General features: G+C 47.1%; 2 protein-coding genes and 1 long non-coding RNA gene across 3 annotated transcripts; 1 reads left to right on the forward strand and 2 right to left on the reverse strand.

Annotated features, from left to right (window-relative positions):
* Window positions 1-970: 970 nt before the first annotated feature.
* Window positions 971-3,294, reverse strand: LOC123093838 (uncharacterized). The gene is made up of 2 exons (XR_006445614.1): window positions 2,962-3,294; window positions 971-1,343 (listed from the first exon to the last, which is right to left on the reverse strand). It is a non-coding gene; the product is annotated as an uncharacterized lncRNA (long non-coding RNA).
* Window positions 3,295-3,431: 137 nt separating this feature from the next.
* Window positions 3,432-8,479, forward strand: LOC123093836 (COP9 signalosome complex subunit 1). Its single transcript, XM_044515890.1, has 6 exons — window positions 3,432-3,941; window positions 5,700-6,020; window positions 6,612-6,728; window positions 6,824-6,909; window positions 7,714-7,948; window positions 8,042-8,479. The coding sequence occupies exons 1-6, from the start codon at window positions 3,549-3,551 to the stop codon at window positions 8,231-8,233; spliced, it is 1,344 nt and encodes a 447-aa protein (XP_044371825.1). The 5' UTR covers window positions 3,432-3,548; the 3' UTR covers window positions 8,234-8,479.
* A 332-nt stretch (window positions 8,480-8,811) lies between these two features.
* Window positions 8,812-11,615, reverse strand: LOC123093837 (RHOMBOID-like protein 2). The gene is made up of 4 exons (XM_044515891.1): window positions 11,183-11,615; window positions 10,366-10,529; window positions 9,849-10,266; window positions 8,812-9,164 (listed from the first exon to the last, which is right to left on the reverse strand). The coding sequence occupies exons 1-4, from the start codon at window positions 11,491-11,493 to the stop codon at window positions 9,053-9,055; spliced, it is 1,005 nt and encodes a 334-aa protein (XP_044371826.1). The 5' UTR covers window positions 11,494-11,615; the 3' UTR covers window positions 8,812-9,052.
* Between the last annotated feature and the right edge of the window lie 5,402 nt (window positions 11,616-17,017).

Here is a 17,017-nt window from a genome sequence, read left to right on the forward strand (position 1 = left end):
TGATAGAGTACGGAAGAAAATATTACATGGTAGTACGTACTCTATCTCACCTGCTACTAAATTCAAGGGCAATAAAGGTGGACAGTTTAGTGTCCAAGGAACCATTATGAACTGATCAGGTAATGTTAGTTCCTTATGCTTCAGTTGTCAGAAGCAATGCAAGTATTCAAATATCAACTTGCCCTATTTATGACCGGGATAATTGGCAAATATACAAGTCCAGAAATGGACAACCGGAGAAGCCGTGAAAAGTCTTGTAGATATGCAAGGCAATAAAAGTTTACATGCTCACTACTAACAAGTCTGATAACCTCAATATCCTTGGTTATTCAGACATTGTTTCTGCGAGGTGTGTGGATATTAAAGTTTCCACGTTATGTTACATCCTCACTCTCGCATATGGAGCTATATCGTGGAAAAGCTCCATAATGACATTGATGGCATTAGAAATAATGCAATTTACGATGTGGCACGTTAAGAGGCTATTGGGCGGGTTGTATGTCAAAGAAGTTCTATTCCCGAAATTAAGGTGGTAGACAACATTTATAAAAACCACCTACTGCATTATGAACACGCAGTTTTCTATGCGAGTAACAACAAGTCAAATGGTGTTGCCAAAACCATTGACAATATGTATCATGTTGTGAAAGATAGAATCCAAGATCAAGCTAATGATGTTAAGCATATAAAAATGATTTGTATGTATTACGGATCCGTTTACCAAAGAGGCTCACCACCCATACTCATGATTATGTTGCCGGCATGGGTTAGGAAAGCTTTTTGATCCTGGAAATTAGGACCATCTTATAAACCAACTCCCAAAAGGTATTATGTTTTCCATTTCGAGATAGAGTGATGTACTATAGGTAAAGAGGTTCAGTGGCATCTCATTGGTCATTGCAACACTTTATTTTGGTGTGTTATTTCTATCGAGTGTGGGCTTATGACGTTTATTAACCATACGATCAAGGGGGAGAATGTTGGAATTGATCTACGGTTATAACAAACTGAGACAAAGAAGGGGAGGATTTGCATCCCCAGTACATGCCCTGATCGGGGGCATTGACCCAACTTTTGGTTTTGGTCCCTGTCCCCTTCGCACCACTTACAAAATGAGGAGGTCGTACCCCTTGGGGGTAACACACGTACGGGTTAGCACCCGGTTACTCCTAACAGCCGATCCTGAAAGGGTGCTTAAGGGGATCAGAAGACCACCTCCACCGCCGGCCACCTCCAGGTCCGTGCCGGCGGCATCCTTCGTGTCTGCTACATCGCCTGCTGATGCCCTTCCTCCCGACGATCTTCTCACTGCTGGAGATGCTAAGGTGGAGCCAGGGGCTATCCTGTTAATGGATCAAGATAATCACGGTTAGTAACCACTATTCTGCTTGATGGGTGTTCTAATCAAGAGATCCAGATCCTAGTTATCTTAACTCTAAAGTATTATTGTTAACAACTAGAAATGCAGATCAAGCATGGCTGGAGAAATGCTTGGAGTTCCTCAAGTAGAATCCTGACGCCGGTGATGTGATCCATGTCACCCACTCCAGATGCTCGAATGTTGTCTGTACTTTGGTGCTGGTCCATAGTATTTTGGCCTCAAAATCCTTTTCCAGAGGGAGTCTGTTTTTATGATTGCATATATCAATTTCATGGTATGAGATTGCTAACCGGACCTGCATCCCAGTTCTATATAGAGTCTGGTTAGGATAGTTTAGCTTCTGTCTTTGTTCCAGCTTCAGCCGGATCTTCAGCAAAGGCAAATATATTACGATTTGTCAACTTGTATTAAATCTTATATTATAGGAAGAGGTAGATTTTATTTTTGCAGGTATTTGAGAAAAAAAAGGTCTATTGTCATCTTGCATTCCATCACTGTATAGAATTCCAAGACAATATAGTTATTCTTTTGTCCACAAACATTCAAGTTTTAACGCCTAATACTATGTTTATGTGGTTTTGTTTCTATCCAGTGATGAGGCTCCTGTTGATCACTTGAATCTGAATAAGTGGTTAACTTTGGCAATCTTTCATGGCAATCTGTCAGATTTAATGGTATTACTGTTCTAGCTCAGTTGAAAAGTGTTACCTACATACTCTATATCTTTCTCAAGGGATCTAAGAGATGGACAGCGCAGACTGAAGCTGGACTGAAGCGGATTGCACCAAATTTGTCTGGACTTAGTGGATTGTGTGTCTGACTTCGGTAATCTTCGTGGAACGTGACGGCTGACTCCTGACTGGATGAGATGTGATTGCGTGTTTGCGTTGGGATCTTCTTGCCGGTCATGGCCAGGTGAAGCAGAGGTGCCGGCGAGTCGGCAATAAGTGATGTCTGAGCCAATGGGATCCGATCCAGCAGCTGGAGTAATGTTCTAGCTAAAGCTGAAAGGTGCTAAAACAACACAAGTATCCGTCCGAAAGAGAAATCAGACGCTGAAGTTCCAACGCACACGAGTTCAGACCTCAGAACCAAATCAACAGCGACAGTTTTGTTCCTTTTGGAAAATCAGCGAGGCTCCACTGACAGACAGACAACGGAACCTTACTACGGAGTTGGGTTGTGGCTCAAAAGGAAAACTGAAAAGCTAAACATCCAACTAATAAAACAGTTCAAGTTTCTCTTATAAAAAAAACAGTTCAAGGGCAGCAGGGGATTCAGTCATGGGCTGAAGAGCAGAGCACACAAGCTCAGACGTCTTTTCAGTTCAGCGATTGCACTGAAACACTAGCGTGAAAAACGTTCTTATATTATGAGACGGAGGGAGTGAAATGTAGCCCCAGCAGCAGGATATACAACGCAGCTCGTCCCAAATGATACACGGTGAAGAACAGCAGACAAATTATTACTAGTCGCTACCACAGTAACAAATGGATTTAACAGCATCAAGAACAACAGACTAATCGATACCACAGTAACACATGGATTTTTTTTTAAAAGAGCCTACTCTAGTGACACACCTTCGCGCCCCGTCTTCCTCCTCTTCTTGCGCCGCTCCTGGCCACCCGGCGCCACCTCCGCCTCAGCCTCGCCGTCGGGACCCACGCGGGCGCAGCGGAAGGCGTGGAGCTCGGCGGCGGCCTCGGCCGCGCAGAGGACCAGCGCGCCCGCGCCGGCGGGCAGCGCCGACGCGTCTCTGGCCGCGAAGCGGCTGAACACGCGCGCGGCCTTGCGTAAGCCCACCGGCTTCGACGAGACCACCGCGCCGCTCACCGCCCTCATCTCCGCCGCCGCCGCTCGAGACCTCCTCGCTCGCCGGGACCTTGGACCTAAAAAGTGTAGAGCACAGCACGCCACCAGCCAGCCCACCATATTGTATAAGAGGTTATTTCGGCCTGTTAGCCCATAAGAATTATTGGGCCAACGCACGTGACCCATACCCGGCCCAACGTAACTTTACATATCTGCCCGCACCACCCGTGCTATTTCCAACCCAGGCCCTCCGTCTTTTCCCCTCCTCGGCATCTCGCCTCTCCCGAAGCTTCCGCCTCCCCCGTCTCTCTCTAGGGTTTTGCGGCGAACCCCAGCGCCGATCCCCGGCAGCAGCATGGACGTGGACTGCGAGGTCTCGGCGGCGGCGGCCGCGGCGGTGACGAACGGGCTGGGCGGCGGGGAGCAGGCCGCCGCGGCGCCGCCGGTCTCCGCCGACCAGCTCGACGTGGAGGCGTACGCGGCGCAGTACTCGGGCCGGACCCGCGTGGCGCGGCTCCTCTTCATCGCGGAGCGGTGCGGGGTGGAGGCGATCCAGCTCGAGGCGCTGCGGATGGCGCACGACGAGGCCAGGGCGCGCGAGGACACCGTGCTCTACCTCGACGCCGTCCTCAAGATCAACGGCCGCCTCGGCCCGCGCTACCGCCACGACCAGGCCTGGGTCGACTCCGTCAACCGCCGCGCCGAGCAGCGCAAGGAGAAGCTCGAGACCGAACTCAACGGCTACAGGGTGAGAAAACCCTGCCCCTTCATTGACCCCCTGTTCTGACCGCGTCTCTGAATTTACTGCATCGTTCCCATTAGTTTCTGCCTAGGATGTGGTGGTTGCGTTGATCCGTCGAGGAATTGGGCCTACCGTGTTGGTATTCCTTGCTGATCTGTCTGGTTAATCATCATTATCATAGACGGCTTGGTTTGATGTAATGCCTACTCTGTGGAGTGTGGATGACTCTGATTTGCGTGGTGCGAGTAGTAGTCTCTAATTTATAATATTAGCCTATGCTGTGTTCCCTTACTATGTGCAAGCCTAGTGTTCCTTGCATGAGCATAATTTTCTATGCTGTGATGATAAGATAGTAAATTGTCGTTACCGTGCACATTGCTTACGCTGATGTTGGTAATTGTTTGATCAGGGTGCGGTGCTGAACTATAGGTGTTATCTAGTTATTTGGGATGACAGTCATGCACGATTTCTCTGAATGCAATCCTTTTGCCGTTAGGTGATGTTGTAGGAAAAGATCATCGTGCACAATTAAACTCTTTACATGGAAACAATCACTGGAAGTAAATAGAGCCATTAGCTGATTTAGCCATTGTTCCTAATATTAGCAGAATCAAGGTAAAAACAAGATATTTCATGCCAATATTGGCCTAAGGGAACTGTTTCCCAGTATGTTCAGCCATTATTCTTTTTTGCCTCTGTGATTAGTTTGTTCATTATTACATATGAACCCAGACTTTGGTTGGTGCTAGACTTGGCTCACACATGTACAAGCCATTATCTAATTTATTTGCAGTTTGTCGAAGACAGACACACAAGCCATTATCTGATTTTCAGCCATTATTCTGTATTTTCTTGCCTCTTTGTTTTTGTGGCATGCCTTCCCACGCTTTGTTGCCTCTATATATGCTGCTAGGGTCCATGATAGAAATGTGGTTCTGTGATTCAAATGTGAAATTTACCTAATATGCTTTTATGCATTATAGGAACAGTCAAATGGTTTAGAACATATGATTGTGAGCACACTTGAAATTTCTTTGAGCCTGAGTTTGTGCTGCCAGAGCTTCCTTTGAGCCTGAGTTTAAGGCCCGGTTTGCAGTTGCCGAATTTTCTTGTGTTGGACTTATTTTATATTTTATTACTGAAAAATAGCTACGGAATTGGGATAAGTTAGCTAAACAAGCAGTAAAATTGGCAAAAGGTAGTTAGATAAATGAATTGGCCTGCTGGTTTAAGGATGGGGTGTGGGCAGTGTTTATCGTCTAGCACAATGTGAGCTCTAGGTATGTGATAGATGCTGTCTAGGGTCCACAATTACTGCATCTGTTATAGTGAGTCAATAATAACAAACCTAAAAGAGTTATGATTAATTTTTCTGTTAATCATGCAATCTCTATGCATGGGCCTATTACAACAGTTTAGGAAGGCATGTAGTGTTGAATATAGGCATAATATACGGGGTTTTTTCCGATACGCACAGGTGTGCGTATCATATGTTAAAGAAGAGAGTGGGGAAGACACCTGCTACAATGTTATGTTACATTCTCATCTACACAACCCACTTCCACCTCTATAACATTGCATAATATATGTTGAAAATCTATAAAATATGTGGAAGTGTTTATTAGATCTGTTGTCGTATTCTTTGTTCTTTGGCATTTGAATTCTGGTTTAGTATATTTGTTTGTGGCCTTGGCGAGTTGAATGGTGACGTCATATATGTATCAAACAAGTGACTCTGCATTTATGTTGCTTCTTTAAATGCAGACTAACCTGATCAAAGAGAGCATCAGAATGGGTTATAACGACATTGGTGACTTCTTCTATGCTCATGGTCACCTTTCGGAAGCCTTCAAAAGCTATATCCGGACACGGGACTATTGCACCACTTCCAAGCATATAGTTCAAATGTGTATGCATGTGATTCTGGTTAGCATTGAGTTGGGACAGTTTGCACATGTTACCAACTATGTCAGCAAAGCAGAGCAAACCCCAGACACGTTGGATGCTGTCATTGTTGCCAAGTTGCGAGCAGCTGCAGGATTGGCCAACTTGGAGACAAAGAAATACAAACTTGCTGCCCGCAAGGTTTGTCCTCCACCTGTTCTGTTTCTTGTTTTTTTCCTTGAGCTGAGCTTTCTTTGCGCCTGTAAACTTTGAAGTTGATATTACAGAGATGATATATGATTGAAACTTCATGTTTGGTATTCCTATCTTGCTAGTTCTGTTCTTGCAGTACCTCTTTCGAGGGCCAGTAGTGTACTCTTGTTAAACCCCTACTTGTTTCAAGATATCAGTGAAAAGTCTTGAACAGATTAAGTGATTTGTTTGTTCCTTTAATATTCTGTGAAGTTACTATTAGTGTATCATCGTACATTGTAAATAAATTGACAAGTATCAGTAGTCATTTGTGGATTAGACAGCACACCGAATTTTTTTTCTGACAGCTATCAGTACTGTACTGTAGTTTAAACGAATTTTGTTTACTCTCTTTGTTACAACTGGTTAGCGTAACTATGTATGGAGGTTGTTTCCTACAGCTAGTAGGTCAGGCACATTGGGACTTGCCTCCCATTTATAGATAGTATGTTGTCCAAAAAAAAAGTAGTAAAATAGGCAATGTCTTGTATTTTTTCCTAGTATAAAGTATTCCTGCTGATATTTCCCCTTTCCCTGAAGTTTCTTGAGACAGGACCTGAACTAGGAAGCAACTATTCTGAAGTCATAGCTCCGCAAGATGTGGCTGTTTATGGTGCCCTTTGTGCACTTGCTTCTTTCGATCGTTCAGAACTTAAGGTTTACCTCTTGTTCTTCTTCTTTTGTTGTGTGCCTTTTGTATGGTTGGTCGGTTTCGGTTACACTGAAACATGCTTGTTTGTTTATTTTGCCAGAGCAAAGTTATTGACAACATAAACTTCCGTAACTTTCTTGAGCTAGTGCCTGAAGTAAGGGAGCTGGTCAATGATTTTTATGCAAGGTATGCTTCTATTGGGACAGCTTTTAGTACTCCAGTATTTTATCGTTCTTGACCACCTTTTCAGGGTGGTGGTTGTTTTTACACTTGCTACTCTGATAGGATATGTCGAAGATTTTGCAACTGTTTGTTTTTTTACTATATCATCAGAGCTCACATATAATACAACGTATATGCTTTTGTTCTTTTTTCAATATACTGGAAACCCTGTGTCAAGCAGTAGAACTTGCACTCACAATTCATAATAATTTCATAAGTATTGGCGCTGGCATAATTAAAATGATGTATTCAACCTTTTCTTTTTGTTCTCCTCTTACTGTGTCTAACTCAAATACAGTAATTGCTATAAAGAAAAACAGAGTAGTTAGTTTTCTAGAAGGAAAAGGTGTCTGGCAATTGGTTTCAATCCCTAGGGGTAGGGGGTATCATTCTATTACTCTCATTCTTTTGTACGCCACATCAGTTACTTACTGTGTCTCAGCATAGATATATATCATATAGACAGCCCTTTCTTGGCAATGAGGGTTTTAGCTTGTGTGTTCAGATATGACTCTTAGATGCATTAGCGATAATAATAGTTTCCTATAATTTTACACCTTATTTTCTACAATATGGTGTCAATTAATGTGCCCTTTGGGTTTTTACAGTTTCAGATACCACGAAAGCTTGATTACCTGTACAACATTTTTTTGGTTCCAAAGTTGGGCTCCAAGTCATTTGTTTGTGTCACTGCTAGATTAGGTTGTAGTTTTTTTCCAACCGATTTGTGTCAAATAAATATGCTAACCATGAAAATGTCCAAACTAGTCGCTATGGATCATGCTTGGAGCATCTTGAGAAGCTAAAGCCGAATCTCCTTCTGGATATCCATCTCCGTGAGCATCTTGGGACTCTGTACAATGATATCCGCCACAAGGCTATCATACAGTACACGCTTCCGTTCATATCTGTGGATCTCAACACAATGGCTAGTGCCTTCAAGAGCTCAGTGTCCATGCTGGAGAAAGAGCTGGCTGCACTGATCACCGAGAACAAAATACAGGTACCCTTAAAAAGATTTCTCATCTTGTTGCATATACCTGTATAATAATTCTCCTATTATTATTCTGACCTGCTTCTTGGTTACCTTTTGTAGGCCCGGATCGACTCCCACAACAAGATCCTGTATGCGAGGCATGCTGACCAAAGAAACGCAACCTTCCAGCGGGCCCTTGAGACGGGCAATGAGTTTGAGAGAGATATCAAGGCCATGCTCCTGAGAGCCAACCTCATCAAGCACGATTTCAACCAGAAGAACTGGCCTGGACAAAGGAAGATGAACTTGTGAGCTCCGAGTTAAATGCTAAAAGGTGGCTGTCTCCTCCTCCGCTTGGAAATACGGTAGTTGTTTTGGGACAAAGGGTGCAGTGGCACGTTGAGAGGTTTCGGTGAAGTGCCTTGATGGCCGAACAATCAACTCTGTTTTTCTTCTTTCTGTTGGCTCTTATTAGGTTATGAATGTTGCTGGCACAAACGGTTTATGAATAGGTTTTGCATCTGGAGATATGATATAAGTACCTGGCTGCCATGTTCATTCTGATGCCGTTCCATGTGGTTTAGAAAGTTCTTTTAACCGGCATAGTCGTGGTGCGCCCGAGGATTAGATGGTCGGTGAAATGTCAACCGCGTAGCATGTGGTGGTTTGCATGTTGATTGTGCAAAATTGGCTGATCTGTGTGACTTGTTGGAACTTTTGATTATTAATCGCCAAATGGAATCTTGCGCATGTGCCAATCAGGCCAGACCATGCCCTAGAGCGCAGCGCAACTGGCAGCAATCTGTGGGATCACAAAGAGCTGGTTGCTTGGCCGCTGACTCGGAAGGATAGGAAGCAACGTCGCACATGGCAGGACAGATGAGGGACGATTCTCGAAACAAATTTCGTTATACATTACAAAAGAATAAATCAAATGGACAAGAGATAAAGACCCCAACGAGTCTTGTCTGTGTGTGTCTAACCAATCAGCCCCTTGATCTCTCTATCTACAAATATGAACCGGACAATATGTTGTGGGGCACCCGCTGGAAGGATTGATGACAGGGAAAACTCTGGTGCTCATGTCATGTGTGTTGGTGCGCGTTGGTGGGTGGTGCTTGGTGCTGCTCATCAGTTGGCGCAGGTCCAGCTCTTGGTGGGGACGCAGCTGAGGTAGTGGCACCAGCCGCAGCTGCTGTTGGCGTTGGCGCCGCGGAACACCATGGCCAGCCCGATCGCGAATCTGCAGCAAAAAAAAGGGTTCCCAACAGCCAGTCAGTCAGAGCAAGCACGGAAAGAACGGCCTCCTCTCCTCTTCGGCCGGCCGTCTCGCCACCTTAATTTAATCCACCGACAGAAACACGTAGCTGCTGAGACTTCAGAGATTAAATATGTTACACTACGACGTGGTAATAACTAATACGAGTATGTGCGTCTGCGGGTTGGGCGTGGCTGTAAGGTTGGTAAAGGCGACCAAGAAACTTTGTTTTACGTGGTGGAGGAAGAAGAATAACAAGGCCAGCTACGGATCACTATGATGATATGGTTAATTTATAATTGTGTAATAAAAAGAGGCATGGTGCTCTGTCTTTGCCTGTCGGTTCACATGAGTGTCTTGATGGGAAGGAAGGAAGGAACCTGGGTGCGCAGGTTCGTTGGCGCATCCAATCTAATCTAATCTACCAACGGGATGCACGCATGTGCAGTGCCCATGCACCAACCCCACATTTCGCTTCTCCACTTTTCCCCCCACTAACTACTCCAGTTTAGGTGTCCATAAGTGTTAACTACAGTTTCTGCGGGTGACAACAAATGTTCATAATGTTTCCAGCGGCTAAACTGTTGTAGTACGTAAGTGAAGTAATGCTGCTGCTGCTTAATGACACCTTAAATGCACAATAATAAGTATCTACTGTATGATGCTTACCCTGCGACGGCGAGGGCGAGGGCGGCGGCCATGAGCGCCCACTGGTAGGGGAGGTACTTCCGGGCGGTGCAGGGGCTGCCGGCGGGGAGGCGGTACCGCTCCATCCACCCGAAGTGGGGGCGCATGAGCAGCACGAACCCCAGGAGGAACCCCGTGAGGAACCCGCCGATGTGCGCGAAGTTGTTGACGTGCGGCAGGATGCCCAGCACCAGGTTGACGGCGATGACGAAGAGCAGCGTGGTCACCGCCGCCACCTTGTTGGTGTAGATGGTCCAGTTGGAGAGCAGCTCCGCCAGCATCGCCCCCAGCAGCCCGAACAGCGCCCCCGAGGCCCCCACCGAGATGGCGCTCCGGATGAAGAGCGACGACAGCACGCTCCCGCCCACGCCGGAGACGAGGTAGATGGCGCCGATCCGCACTGCATGCAACGAGGAAGACGACGGTGAGTTTAATGGATGGATGGAGTTGGAGTCGAGATGAAATGAAATGAACAGGGGCTAAGAAGTTATTTATTTACCGTATCCGAACTGCTGCTCGAGGCGGAGGCCGATGAAGAGGAGGCTGAGCATGTTGGCGAGGAGGTGGAGGACGCCGGCGTGCATCCACATGCAGGAGAAGAGGCGCCACCCCTGGTGCCCGTGCACCACCTTGTCCCACACCAGCGCGCCCATCTTAACCAGCCTGCAGTTCATTCGCATGCATCCACAGGAGTCAGGATCGATCGGCCGGGCCCCCTGGTCATCATCAAGAATGCATGCAGCCATGCTGCCGTATGTGGACAGGGGCTGTACTGGCATACCGCCCCGATACAGGCAGCCCCAGCTCATGTGCACTTGCATTGGCGTGTGGTGTGGTTGGTGTCCTACTCAGTGCGTCCTACCCGTGTTTCTTTTTCGGGCCATCTCTGGCGCCTCTGCCCTAGGAATTATTTGGGTGCCGGATCTCATCTTGGCAGGTTCGGTTGTTGATTCATTCATTCAGATTTCAGACTAATGATGTTGCGAAAGAAGAGAATCGGTGATGAATAGCACTTAATTTCTACTTGTTGTTTCTCGCAACAGAAATCGTGTGTGCACAGTCGATCTGCAGTCAGCTATATGTGATTTCCTGCCTCCCATCGCAACCACTGCCTAGCTTGGCAGGTAAGCAAAGGGAGCAACTACTATGGCAGTAAGAATCTTGAGGCACGGATCAGCAACAAGCCAATAATAATTCCTAATTTGTAACTCCCAACCCAATGAAACAGGCTGCGAGCACAAGGACGTGGATTAACAGACAGAGAGACAGAGAGAAGGAATGGATTGAAGGAAGGGAGAGGAAGGCGGCATGCTTACGTGGCGGAGGAGGGGCCGAGGAGCGGGTTCTGGCGGAGGGGCTGGAAGGAGAAGCGGTGGAGGAAGCGGGCGACGCACTGGCCGTCGTCGCGGCCGGGCCTGGCGTTGTGGGCGGGGCAGTTGTTGTAGTACATGGCGATGGTGAAGACGGTGATGTTGGCGACGAGGATGGAGGGCACCAGCCAGGGCGTCCACTCCCGCTCCCCCTCGTGCTGCGGGTACAGCGGCGCCGGCACCTTCCCGGGCTCCTGCTTCGCCTTCCTCGGCGACGACGACGCGCCCTTCTCCACGTCCGCCCGCGACGTCGCCATTGCTTGGTGCTAAAGGACCGAGCTGCCTGCTCTTGGCGTTGGTTGTTGCTGAGTTTCTCTTGTCGTGTGGAGGCGGAGGCTGGGATTCAGAGGTGGTGGCGGTGGAGTGACGAGGACGGGGAGAGGAGTGGTAAGGAATAAATACAGGGCAGGAGGAGGAGCGGGACGAGGGGTGGAGTGGAGGTCGCACGGAAGGCACCGCGCGGTTGGCTGTTGGCTGTTGGCTGGCTGGAAGGGGCCGTGGGCATGTGGCATCGGTGTAGTGCATCTCTCTCTCGTGTCGTGTGTAATGTGCGGGCGGGCGGCTGCGGTTGCGTTGCCATTGGTCCTCGCCCCCTTTGACTCCCTGGGCCGAAACGCTACGTGCTGCGAGCTACAGTCGGTGCTACGCGTCTAGTTGTATTTTCTCTTAAAGCGGTACAGACGGTCGGTGCTCGTGCTAGGCGTGTTGAATGGGCACCGCGCTGCTGACTTGTTCCAACTGTGGTTCTGCGCTACTGCATTCCCCCAAGCACAGGCAGAGCCCTTCCCTCATGTCTGAACCCTCAAAATCAAGGTTGTCAGAATCACGATTTTGAGCGAGCTTTTTGAGGATAGGATCTCAAATCATAGAATCTTCATTAGCAGGACCGTAGAAGCGCAGATTCTAAAAACTAAATTCGTAGAATCAGAGGGGTTAGTTTGGATCGTAAAGTCGTAGAGTCGTATAATAGAATCGCGATTCTGACAACCTTGCTCAAAACCGCTGCCGCGAGAGAGCGGCGGAGGACCGACGCGAGGAATGCGTCCTCGGGATCGACCGGCGCGCGGACATAACCTCCTCCCTCTCCCTCGCTCGCTGCAGCTCGCACCGAGCTGCACGTGCCTCGGCCTCGGGATCGACCGGCGCGCGGACATAGCCTCCTACCTCTCCCTCGCTCGCTGCAGCTCGCGCCGAGCTGCACGTGCCTTGAACTCGGGCATCCCCGTGCGCGCCGGCCCCCAGCATGGGCACGAGGACCCCGACGGTGCTAGGGTACCACTTCTGGACCAGAGGGGGCGGAGGTGGCGGCGTTCCTAGCAGAGGGGAGCTGCGCGCCGGGTGGGAAGGGCCGGCGACGTCGCCGACGGGCGTTGAGGAAGAAGATCCGCCGCTGCCGGGCCCGCCTTGCTTGATCAGCGACCTCAAGACGATGCGGAGGGCCACCTCCTCCACGTTGACGGTCGAGCCGTCGGATTCTGCACCAGATCCACCGCTACTTCCTCGCCGACCATTGGATCAGAGGGGAGGGGATCGGAAGTGGAGTGGATGGAGAGGGGAGTGAAGTGGAGTTCAGATTGGCCGGTGTCTAGGGTTTTCGGATGAGGATATTTGTGAGGTCGGGGTAGGCCGGGCTGACGTGGCGAACGCTTGAGGCCCGTTGAAGGCGTCCGGCTGAGTCACATTTTCATGACCGGTCGTTGACCGGGTGGGCCGCCCAGACGTTTGAGACCGTCTTGAGGCGTCCGGCTGTAGATGCTCTTACGGTCAGTATTTTTTCTATCTATTTACAGTCACGTGGAGTAACGTCTGCACTCTACAGCCGAAGAGGAGAAATGCTTACTGTTGACTCGAGGGGTGGAGCATGGGCAGACGGCCGATCCCAACCCCAAGCAAGCAATCAGTGATGGACGGACGGGATTCTTTTTTTCTCCCGGGTAATTCGATGAGATCAATCATGGAAGCTTCGGTGCGCCTGTGAGTGGGAACATCACTTTATGTTTCTTTAGTCGCTCGTATCAATCGCGATATAGATGACTTCTTAATCCGGTTATTAGATCTAGACGTACCGACGCCATATTCCTGCGAGAACCCGTCCCGAAATTACAGGCAAGCAAGATGATGAGTGAGGGGGTGTTTGTTTCCAGGGACTTTTTGGTGTAGGGATTAAAAAAAGTTCCTAGCAAACCAAATAAGATGGGACTTTTTTGGGATGTTTTGCTAAAAGTCCTTAGAAGCACCTCCTTAAGATTTTTTTTCAAAAAGTCTCAGGGACTAGAAAAAGTCCTAGGACTAGAGAAACAAACACCACCTGAGTAAGCAATCTTTCCATGTGCAATGATTAAAGCAAGGGTTGGCCACTCGGGCGGTTTACTACTTTATCAAACACTTTTTCCGGGATCGCGATACGGACAGACACTGCAATTCCATCGATCCATCGGTTGGCGCCGACACAAGACAGGGTGCGCGCGCGGCCTGCCTGTCAGCAGCTTCCTGGATTCCTTACCCGAAAAGCTAGCAACGAGCGGCCGTGCATCGTCCGCTTCTTTTTCTGCTGCCAAAAGCGTGAAACTTGTGTGGCATATACATACATTTACAACCTGCGATATCTATCTCAATTAACTCTGACAGGAGCACGTACACGGAGACGCATGATGGAGAGCGTCAGAGACCTACCAAGGACACGCAACGGAACGTGGTACCGACGCGCCGAGCCATTGCTGCGCTGTACAGTACGTCGTTGTTGGTTTGGCTGGCCTTCAAGTCCAAGTTGCGGCCCCACGCGTTTTTGCTCCTTCTTTTCGCCGCCATTTCGGGGCGACGAATACTCCAGCTAGCAGCCTACTTCCTTCGTTCCGAATTACTTGTCTTAAATTTGTCTAGATACGGATGTATCTAGACTAGATACATCCGTATCTAGACAAATCCAAGACAAGTAATTCGGAACGAAGGGAGTACTAGTGTGGCGGTGGCGATGGCGGTGGCGTGTGCCGGCGGGGCATGTCTGGCGTCACGAGCGCGCCGCCGCGGTGCCGGTGTCGTTGTTGGGTGCAGTGGTGCTGGTGGGCTCATTCGGTTGGTCATTCCAAATTCCTTTCTCGGCGCCGCGACCGCGAGCCGGGCTGGCTGGCCAGCTCGGCCAGCGTGTCGCCGCCGAGCGATCGAGGCTACTCTCAGTGATGATGCCACGTACGTACTACAGTCCATTATTCGATTCCGGTCGCGCAAATTAGAGGTTGCGGTGACGCCACCGAACCGATCATTGTGGGGAGCTTTGAGGGATCTTCTTCTCCCGTGACGGGCTAATAATCATGCTGCCTGCGGCGCCGGCCGGCCAGACTAGCTACCGTGGCTTGGTACGCTTTTGCCTTGAGTGAGGACGGAGATGCTACCTGCCGGAATGGTTTCCTCAGGCATCCGGGGTATTATACAATTCCTCTACGTGGTGGTGTGCAGCTTCATTGGGCCGACCTTAATTTTTCGCACACTTTGTTTCAAAATAATAATTAGGGATTCGTTTGGACCATGTGAGCCATCGACCGCACAGCTGCTTGCCATCATGATGAGCTAGCTGGAACACGTGGCAAACGTGTTGACCAGCCAAATTCAGAATGAACTAATTGGACAAGAATATAAACAAGGCCGCCGCCGCTGGCAATGCTATGTCTAAGTCCTAGAACTTTTTTTTAGTCCCAACTAAAAAGTCGCTAGTCCCTAAAAAGTCCCTACATGTTTGGTTCCTGAGACTAAACATGGACTAAAAGACCATGTTACAACTTAAAGTCCCAAAGAGACTCTCCCTCGGGATCTTCTTTCATAAGTCCCCAATGCCCATTTTAAATCCCTATAAGTCTCTCCTGTTTGATCTAGATGGGACTAAAAGTGACTTTTTTAAGTCCCTACACCAATAAGTCCCTGTAAACAAACACCCCGTTAGAACCACAGCTCACAGGAACCTTTTGCTCTGTTTTGGAAAGGTTCCGATCGTCTTTTTTTTCTTCTCCTGTTTTCTTTTGCTTTTTTGTTTTATTTTTCACTAGATTTTTTATTTTTAAATATATGTCAAATTCTTTGAAGATATGTTGAACATTCTCCACATGTACGTCGAACATTATTCTCAAAACATGTTGAACATTATTTTCAAAACATGTTGAACATTTGTCAAAAGTGTGTTGAATACTTTTTAAAATACACTGTGATTTTTTCTAAAAAAATGTTGAAGATCCTTTCCGAAACATGTGACCATCTTTTGAAATGTTATCAATAATTTTGTAATTTCATGAACTTTTGTTCAAAACTATGATAACAAAGTTTAACATTGCTAAACATTTCCTTAAATTATTATAACATTTTTTAAAACCATGGATATTTGTTTAAATTGCATGAATTTATTTTATGGCACAAACGTCTTTTAAAGTTTGTGCGGACAAAATTTTACATTTTTCATGAATATTTTTCAAATACCATGAACATATTTCAAATGTGTACATTTTAAAATGTCATAAGTTTTTCTCAACTATATGAACATTTTTTAAAAACCTCGAGATCAAACATTTGCATTTCCAAACGTATTTTATTCATAGTCAATATTTATAAAAACTAAGTAAAGAAATTGTTCTTAGAGCATTTTGGGAATATGAATTTAAGTAAGAAAAAAGAAAACAAAAAGAGAAAACGCAAGCCTTGCACTAGAAAAAGGGGAAAACATTGAAAGATCCATATTTGCCCAGCCCACTATAGCCTATAGGCTACACATGAGGTGAGCCATCCTACCATCTCACTCACGCTATAAGCAAGACATAGATGCGCCCGTAAATTTGTACTGGTCTTACCATAGAGTGTTAACCGAACGTGGGCACGTTTATCTGGGCGACGCTTCGCAAGTAGGCACTTACAAAGGCCAGCCTATGCAGGAGAACCATATGTCACTCAGCCAGGCCATTTAAGTGGTGTTAGGAACATTCCAATACTAGTAAGATGCCCGTGCATTTGCACGGAACATCAAATATGCATTTATTTACAAAACACCTGTTGTGATTGACCCATGTGGGAGTAATTCCAGATGTAAAATCTAACTAGCAAGATGCCCGTGCATTGCACTGAACACCGAGATGCATTTTTTTAACAAAACACCTGTCGTGATTGACCCATGCGGGAGTAATCCCATGTGTAAAAACTAATGATATCTCGAGAAAGAGGAGAGATAAGGTGAGAAGGAGTGGGGTGTGGCGGTGATTGGTGGTCGGACTGAGTGGAGGCATGTGGAGGGACGACGCTGGCAGTGGCCACCATGACAGATTGTTCCAGAGGCTCCCTTTTTTAATTGCTCAACAATGAGGTTGTGGGAGATAAGTATGAACGAGGGAATGCCTTATTTGCAAATGTGGAGAGAGGTGCGGGTATCTTTTTGCAAAATTACCATAGTTTGCTTTCAATCCGTCAGATATAGATCGGATGGTCTATATTTATTTGCAAATGTGGAGAGAGGTGCGGGTATCTTTTTGCAAAATCACCATAGTTTGCTTTCTATTTGTTAGATATAGATCGGACAGTCTATATTGCAAGATGGCAGGCACACCGTCATTACAAACTCAATTTTTTTTATAAGAGTAGAGACATGTAGAACATTTGTCAAACATACAATGAACAATTTTCATACATGGAAAACATTTTAAAATACCCTTTGAACATTTAAAAAAAATGTTCTGAACATTTTTAGATGTGCGAACATTTTCTAACTATAAGTTTAAGTTTTTTTAAATACACGGTGAATTTTTATAAGTT

This window comes from Triticum aestivum, chromosome 4B (assembly GCF_018294505.1).
Source record: "Triticum aestivum cultivar Chinese Spring chromosome 4B, IWGSC CS RefSeq v2.1, whole genome shotgun sequence".
NCBI lineage: Eukaryota > Viridiplantae > Streptophyta > Magnoliopsida > Poales > Poaceae > Triticum > Triticum aestivum.

Coding starts and splice junctions, on each gene's coding strand:
- LOC123093837 (XM_044515891.1), bottom strand. CDS start 11,493: ATGGCGACGTCGCGGGCGGACGTGGAGAAGGGCGCGTCGTCGTCGCCG. Junction 10,530..11,182: donor CTCGGCCCCTCCTCCGCCAC/GTAAGCATGCCG, acceptor AATGAACTGCAG/GCTGGTTAAGATGGGCGCGC. Junction 10,267..10,365: donor CGAGCAGCAGTTCGGATACG/GTAAATAAATAA, acceptor CGTTGCATGCAG/TGCGGATCGGCGCCATCTAC.
- LOC123093836 (XM_044515890.1), top strand. CDS start 3,549: ATGGACGTGGACTGCGAGGTCTCGGCGGCGGCGGCCGCGGCGGTGACG. Junction 6,021..6,611: donor ACAAACTTGCTGCCCGCAAG/GTTTGTCCTCCA, acceptor CTTTCCCTGAAG/TTTCTTGAGACAGGACCTGA. Junction 6,729..6,823: donor TCGATCGTTCAGAACTTAAG/GTTTACCTCTTG, acceptor TTATTTTGCCAG/AGCAAAGTTATTGACAACAT.